This window comes from Limulus polyphemus, unplaced genomic scaffold (genome assembly GCF_000517525.1).
Source record: "Limulus polyphemus unplaced genomic scaffold, Limulus_polyphemus-2.1.2 Scaffold435, whole genome shotgun sequence".
NCBI lineage: Eukaryota > Metazoa > Arthropoda > Merostomata > Xiphosura > Limulidae > Limulus > Limulus polyphemus.
In genome coordinates, this window is record NW_013666045.1 from 532,048 (window position 1) to 540,338 (window position 8,291).

The 8,291-nt window shown below is 34.1% G+C and overlaps 1 protein-coding gene across 1 annotated transcript in view; it reads left to right on the plus strand.

Annotated features, from left to right (window-relative positions):
- Positions 1-8,291, plus strand: part of LOC106458257 (dipeptidyl peptidase 3-like) — a 46,397-nt gene that overhangs the window by 24,908 nt on the left and 13,198 nt on the right. Inside the window, exons 8-11 of the mRNA XM_013917742.2 lie at positions 1,387-1,508; positions 2,281-2,411; positions 7,561-7,619; positions 7,869-8,063. Coding sequence (XP_013773196.1) covers positions 1,387-1,508; positions 2,281-2,411; positions 7,561-7,619; positions 7,869-8,063 — 507 coding nt within the window. The remainder of the gene's footprint in view (positions 1-1,386; positions 1,509-2,280; positions 2,412-7,560; positions 7,620-7,868; positions 8,064-8,291) is intronic.

The window sequence follows — 8,291 nt, forward strand, 5'->3', positions numbered from 1 at the left end:
TCTATATTTTTTGGTGTATTATTTAATTAAATAAAAATTGTTAAGTGCTTTACTGTAATCACTAAAAAAATCAGGCTTAACTCTCATCGACAATCTAGGGCAAGAAAAAAGAAGGTAAGTTTTTTATTTCTTGTTTTCATATTTATTTATTATTTATTATTATAAAAGTAACTAAAATTAAAAGTACGGATCTTTTTAAGTTATTTAAGACTAGAATAGGTAAAATAAGTAATAATAATGTAATTAAAATTGGTCACAAAGCACGCACGCTAGCAGCTCGTGGGTAATGTAATTCGATAGTGTAACGTGAGCTGCATGTTCCCCAAGTGATTTACAACTTATGGCGCAGATAGCAGTTAGACATGGTTCATAGGGCAGTAAAACAATAACATTTAATTATGAATAGATGTATAATGTTACAAACTTAGACCTACTTAGGATAAATGAATGTAGTTTCATGTTACAATTTGAAATCATACTAGAAAGAAAAGAAAGGTAGTTTAGGTTTATTTAGATTTTTTTGGTGGTTACGAGGTCGGTCGAATTGACCAATCCCGTTTTGAGTTTAGGGTAGAGAAAATAACATATAAACTATAAGGATTTAGTGGAAAAAAAAGTTTGATATGCATTTAGGAGGTTTTAGGGATTACGCATGGAAGGTTTTGAGCGTGGACATTTGTTGTGTTTGTGCAGCAATAAAAATAAAAACACTAAGATATGTTAAATGAAAATATTGGTTTTATAATAATTCTTGACAGCTATCTTTCAAAATATGTTGTATTGAACTTTGGTCTGCTTACCACAGAGAGAGAACAATAAGTTAATAGAATCAAAACATTGGGATGTTTTGTAGATTTAAAGACATAAGCTCTATTGTTTAACTTGAATGCTGGGATTCTGAAGTTCAAGATTGTAAAATATCTCACAATCGGTCTTTTGTTTTTGGAGAGAATAGCTTAGGAATTAGAGTTTAAAAATGCATAGAAAACTAAAAGCTGAATTTGTTATATATATAATTGTAATATTTTGCATTTGTTCACCATGTAACATCTGGTACCATGCTACTTGAACATTATAGTCATGCTTAAAGTCTTAGAATACTAGAATATAGACTTGTTGTTAGTCATAATTGAATTTCTTTATTGTGATTGATTTGTGGAAAGTATTACCTAAAGAGATTTGATTCTTTTAAATGTTCGTTTGGTGGTTTATGGACAGAAAGTATTAAAATTAACTAGTTCTTATGTATAAGTAGGATGTTTATAATTAGTTTCTTCTTTTATCTGTAGAACATTATCAACAAAATGTTGCAAATTTTCTCTTTTGAGGCCAAGCACTTACTTTATGAAATATTTATAGCTTTTCTTTTTTAATTGAAATTTGCAGAAGATGTAGAAAACAAATCTTTGGTTGGTACTCATCAGGTTGATGGAATGAAATTTATTGTTACGAGAGGTGACTACTCAAGACTTTTAGCCCTCGTAATTACTCACCTCCAAAAAGCAAAGGTATGTTATTTCATAAATTAGAAGTATTAAGTGGTTTGTAATGATTAGCTAGTTCTGGTGGATATATCAGAATGGAGCAGAAGCTAAAAGTTTGAAATTTCTTAGTATTAATTAATTTATAAAAAAATGATTAAAACTTTCTTTTTTTTATGAAAATCAGTATTTTGTAAATATACATGGTGAGTCAGAATTGAACATATCAATTGTTTCTGTAGATAGCCTTTATAAATGTTTTTTAAGAAAAGCACCAAAAATGTTATTTCAGAATGATTCTTCAAGACGAACAGACAATTTATTTTAAAGATTTAGAATTGAGGAAAAATAAGACAATTGTACATTTCACAAATACATAATTTATTCATGACCATGGTTTCGCCAGTAAATTAATCATGGTTGTGAATAAATGATGTATTTATGAAATGTACAATTGTCTTGTTTTTTCTCAATTATCCATTATGGAATTTCACCTATATTAAAGATTAAGTTTATGCAATTTCATTTTAAGCTTTCAGTTAGATGAAAACATCAAGTCCTAAGTTCCCAAAACTAATGACAAAGAATTAAAAATAGTTAAAAAAAGCGAGTAGTAATAGTTAGCTATCTAAAAAATTTATTTTATTAGATATTAAGTAATTTGCCGTAATGTTTTCAACTAGGATTTTTTCTTTAAAAATGGTAGAATTACTTTTACTTCTTTCCTAGTTTTAATTATGTTTTGTCACTGTACACTTATAGTCAGGCCACCTATAATGGATTGATATGTTTTTATCAGGAGCATGCAGCAAATGAAAATGAACGTCAGATGTTGAATAACTACATACAAAGCTTTAAAACAGGTTCTCTTGAAGCTCACAAAGATGGATCCCGATTCTGGATCAAAGATAAAGGACCTGTAATAGAAACGTAAGTATTAATTGAAGGGTTGTTAATATATTACAACACTCCTCTTACCAAGACTTCCCTACTTTTATAAGGTATGAATATTCAGTCAAAACTCCTAGTGCAAGATTTTTTTCCTCGTTTACTTTGTAGTGTTATTTTAAGTTCCACAATATAATATGTCATATATTTAATGGAGTTTTTCATAACTTGAGCTATGATAAAATTATAATACTTTTGAATGTTATTTACTTTATCCTACTTTTAAGGTTACTTTTGTTAACAGTATTGGTTATTTTATTTATTACAACTAATTTTTATTTTTATTATTATTATTATCATTTCCTAATATAATAAAAATTATCTCACATTGTTAGCTTAATTTATGGATTTAGGACTAACCTACGTTTACCAAGCTGGCTGAGCCAAGTACAAATTTTACCACAGCGTGTGAGTTCATACTTAGACATTGCCCTAGACAAGTGATAGTTTTACCACAGTGTGGTGGTTGTTACCTGGATACACAGTTTTGATTAGAATATTTATTCCAAAACATACTTACCTCCTCTTACACCTATACCTATTACTCAACTACCAGGCTAAGCATTGGTCAGATTTTTTATCACTTGCTCCAGTCTTTTATACCCCACTCAATTGCCCTTGGTGATATTTATCGCGTGACACTCTCCACCTATGTCAATGTGCTCTCTATCCTGCTACTGTATATAAGCCCCTCAGTACATTGTACCCAGAGTAGATTCTGTATATATCCAAGAGTTCCGCTACTAGATCAGATTGCCGCCAGTGACATCAGTGATTATTGTATGCCTTCAGGGTCTGTGGGGGCTCGGCTCCAAGAATTTCAAGATGTGTGGTAACCTTAACCACATATAAATCATCTATACAAATGCAAGTTACTCATTCCTCAATCTGAGTTGACATTTTTTACTGGGATCTAAGTTTGTTATAGTCAGCTCCTATCTGCACATTGCCATAGTGGTGATGTTTCATCACTATCAGTGTTTTTCGTGCACAAGGGTTAGGTACTGCAGTTCCAAGTTTTTACCATTGGACTTACATCGGTGTCACATAGGTTCTGCCATTTCTGACAAGTTTTTTCTTATCACCTCCATTCCATTACATGCATCATTCCATAGACAACTGATTACTGCTTACACCATCTCACCAATTGTCAAAACATAACGTACTGATTCTACTTTCAGAAACAACCAAGGCAGGCTTCATTCTCAGGGATGAGACCTCTATTCTTGCTTTAATTCAATATGTCATCAGTCTGCGTATTTTTTATGTTGTCTCTCATTTGGGCTCAGCTGACTCACATTTGGCTCAATGCTATGGAATAGGAAGACCAACTCTTACTCACCTCTCCTTCTCCCACTGCCCAGATGGTTCTTTCTCTTCTGGGAATGTGGGCATCACTCGATTCCCCCATGCCTTTGTGATGAGAGCACAAGAGATCCTTTTAATGGTCTTTATGCAACCAAGGGATCATAAACAATGATTCTTTAGATTCCCAGTTTCCTTAGTTAGGATCATTCCTCAATCTCAAGGGGCTATTAAGTAGGGACACTACTAAGATATGGGTTCTTCTACTGCCTCATCCAGAATTTCATCTCTTCACGAATGCCTTGCTTCAGGGATGGGGTGCATATACCAACAGTCAGGAATTCCAGGGTCTATGCATGGATGATGAGGCTTCCCTACACTATGTTTTAGTCCTTCTTGCTCTTCATAATGTCTGGGCTTATTAAGGGGAAAATTGTTAGGCTCCACTCCAACAATTCTGTGGTGGTGCCTTGTGTTTCTCATCAAAAAGACACTTGGTCCAGGGCTTCTTGTTTTTGAATATTGAACCTCCCTTCTCAGGACTGTTCCTATCATATCACCCCACTAGCTTGCCATGTTCCATGGGTGATGCCTGCAGTAGCAGGTCAGTTGTCTCAACACAAACAGATTCTCCAACAGTAGATATGCTGCATCACAAGTTGCTGTTGGATTGGCTCTCATTTTTCAAGTTTGATTGGTGGGTTGGCCTCTTGGAACACCCAACTACTGGCAATTTGATCTCCAGTACCTCACCTTCGGGCTTTGACGATGAATGCATTCCATCAGAATGGGATGGGATTACAACCAAGGCTTTCCCTCCAATTCACATGTTACCCAGTGTACTAAATGTGATTTACTCTAACCCATTGTTGGGTCCTGTTGATAGCACCAGATTGGCAACTACTCCCTAGTTTTCTGCATCTGCAGTACTTTCCAGAGTATCCAACTCTTCCATCTCTGTGGAGGCAGCCATGATATGACATGGTACACCCAGCTATCCACAAGCTCAAGCTTCAGGCATAGAGGTTATGCAGTTTTTTGCACAGCATCAGGGTTTCATTTTAAGGTTGCCACATATCTGTCTCAGTCTTTGTTTAGTCCCAAGATGAACACTTATCAACAGAAATGACACGCATATTGGTAATGGTGTATTGAGAGAAGGTTGAATCCACTTCAATCAGAAGTGCCATCCATAACTAGTTTTTTGACCTAGGTCTTTGTCAAGGAGTTTTGTATCTTCCACAACTGCCCTGTTTAAGGCAGACTTAGTGACTACCATTCGATTCTTGCAACTAAGTATTCTTTGAGTTACCAGTATTCTCCAGATTCCTCTGGTCACTTTAGATCCTTGGTCCCACATGACCTTTCCTGTTACCTAACAGGTATATTAAGGTTACATTACATGCCCTTTCTCAACAGCTGTTTGTGACCTGATTTTCATATGCCATGTATACCCTTTACCTGAAGGTTTATTTTTTGTTGCTGCTGACCTACAAACATCGTTGGTTGGAGTGGTTTTTGCTGTTTGCCCACAGACTGCTTTCTCATTCTATATATGTTCTCAGATCGATTCTTCTTACCCAAGACACCGTCCAACAGGGAAGACGATAAATCCTTTTCACTGATTCATCTGATCACCATTTCTCGCATCTACGTCTGATCAGATTTTGACCATTGTCATGTTCAATGAGGGTCTTGAAGGTTTTCTTGCCTGCACTAATGCTTTTAGAGATGCTAGACAACAACTTGTTATTCTGGGGTCTCTTTGAAAGCGAGGAATCTTCTGCAAGTTATGTCGTATCAGATTTGTCATATTTCTATGTCCTTAGCTCGGTTGAATTGCCCACTGGAGGACATTGTGTGAACTGGTATGTGGATCTCCCCCTATACTTTTATCTTAATCATTTCCTCTAAATTATGTAGAGGGGTGAGTATTTTCATTGCTACTTTTCAGGGTCCCTTATCTTGTTTTCACAGGATCTCATTCTGTGGTGAGTGTTGCCCATCCTGGTGTGCTTTTATCAAACTAATTCCTCATTGGCAACCACTAATTTAGTATACTTTATCTAGGTTGCAAAAGGCTCTGTAGAAATTAGGTGTTCCATAAGACCACCTAGAGGCTGATGTGGTAGTATTACTGTAATATGCTGCACTGTCAGTCATGGACTATCATTAATAAAGCATTAGGTGATCCTGCCCATCCCTGCCGATCACTGAATTGAATAAATTGGGTTCAGTTTCCTTTTAAAAATTTAGGGAACTTGGTTCACCTATTGCACTATTTCCAGATCATTGTTCCTCAGGACTCCCCAATGCGCATTACCCCCCACATTCTACTAGTAGAGTTAGGGAGTCCTTATCACACCCAGCTTCCAGTAACTCTGGTGGTGGACAGAGGCTTTTCCTTCAGAGTGTTAGAGTGAATTTCTCCACTCTTTGAGAAGAGGGCAAAGTTTGGGGCCCTCCTACCCAGGACCCTGGATGTTTTTTTCCAGATGTCAATAGGGGTGGCACTAGCCTACGCAGGAGCCTACTCATAACACTGGTTTAGATTTGATGCTTAGCTATCTGGTTTGGTTGAGCATGGCCTTTCTTTTTGATCAATATTGGTTCAGTTAATTTTTCATGGAAGAGGATTCATAATACTTACCTTCTTGCACACACTTCCCCAATAAAAATTGGTGTTAGAGACTGAGATTGAGTCAGTCTCAAAAAAGTGATAACATTATCTGAAGGAAGTGCTTATATACAGTACCGGGATAGAGGGTGCATTGACATAGGTGGGGAGAGTGTCACGAGATAAATATTGCCAAGAGCAATTGACTGGGGTATAAAATACTGTAGCAAGCAATAAAAAATCAGATCAATGCTTATATGGGCAAAGGAAGAAACACTGGCAGTTGAGTAATAGCTATAAGTGTGAGAGGAGGAAAGTATTATTGAAAATACATTTTTGATTTAAGAAAATGCTAACACAAAACATTTTACTATTTCTAATTTAATTTTATGTATATTATGTTGTTATAATGACCATTCTGCATTATTAGCTTAGTTACATGTATTTAGGACTAACCTAAACTTCCTGGGCTGGCCAAACTTCATGAGATATTATTAGGTTTATGGCTGAAAATGTCATTAACAGTGTATTCTGATCTTTATAAGCAATATAGTTTGCTTATTATATTTAATTAGCTGTTTTCTTTTTTAAATATGTATGTATTTTTCTGTGTAGTGAGCTTGCTTTGATCAGAAATGAATAACATAGCGATAAGTCTGTTTTACTCAAAACATAAAGTAATATAATTTTTTCCTAACAATATTATTATTTGTTACACAAGTTACTTTTTAAATAATTAAATGTACATCTTTCAAAGAAGTGTTGTCATAAGTTCTTTTCACTCATAAACCCTCGCTAAAAAGATTTGGGTGAGAATTGAATAGAACTTGAAATAATTTAAGGAATAAAAATCAATGTGTTCTCAAACCCAATTTTAAAGGTACAGTTGTATCAATTTTAGTTTATTTAAAAAAAAACAATTAACTAATGAAATTAAAAGCATACTAAATTATCCATTTGTGACATGCATTTCTATCCAAAAGTCAAAAATGTTATCTACAAAAAAAAAGTTTGTTGGATTCGTGCTAATATATAACCCACAAATAGTGTTGTTTCCAAGCCAGTCATATAGTGGAAACATGGTACTTGTATATTCTTTATTATATAAAATGGCTGTTTTGTTTTTTAGGTGCATTTAAATAAGATAAATATTTAACTTTAAACTTCTGTAGCCATTAAAAAGTTGAAACTTTCATCTTGGCTTCACAGGTACATTGGTTTTATTGAGTCTTACCGAGACCCTGCAGGCATGAGAGGAGAGTTTGAAGGTAAGATAAGTTATGAAAGTTTAACTCAAGTTTCATAAGAATAAAAATATTTTAAACTTATTTAATCCAACTTAATAAAAAATTTTATTTGTTTGCACAATTTTTTCGTTAATCACAGAGTAATTCTTTAAAGGAAAACAAAATTTGATTGTTTTCAAAACTTAGAATGTTTTATATTGTAATATTAAAAAAAACTGTCATTAAGTTTATTATCCTGACATATTAATGTGTACATTTATGTTTCTCCAGGTTTTGTTGCTATGGTAAATAAAAGTATGAGTGCCAAATTTGCAGAACTAGTTAACAGTGCAGAAAAATTCCTACCTCGTTTGCCTTGGCCAGACACGTACGAAAAAGACAAGTTTCTACGCCCAGATTTTACATCACTAGATGTACTTACTTTTGCGGGAAGTGGTATTCCTGCTGGAATCTGCATTCCAAACTGTATGTTTTGTATCTTGCATTTGTATTGATCAGAGTTTGTTTATAGTTATCTTATTTGGAAAAAATCAATATTAAAAGGTATACATACATACATATATATATATATATATATATATATATATATTATATATTCTGTGTAGTTAACTTTATTTTGAAGAGTAGACACTTCTGTATAGAGTCTTGCAATCATATATTACATAATTAATACTACTTTTTACGAGGATATAA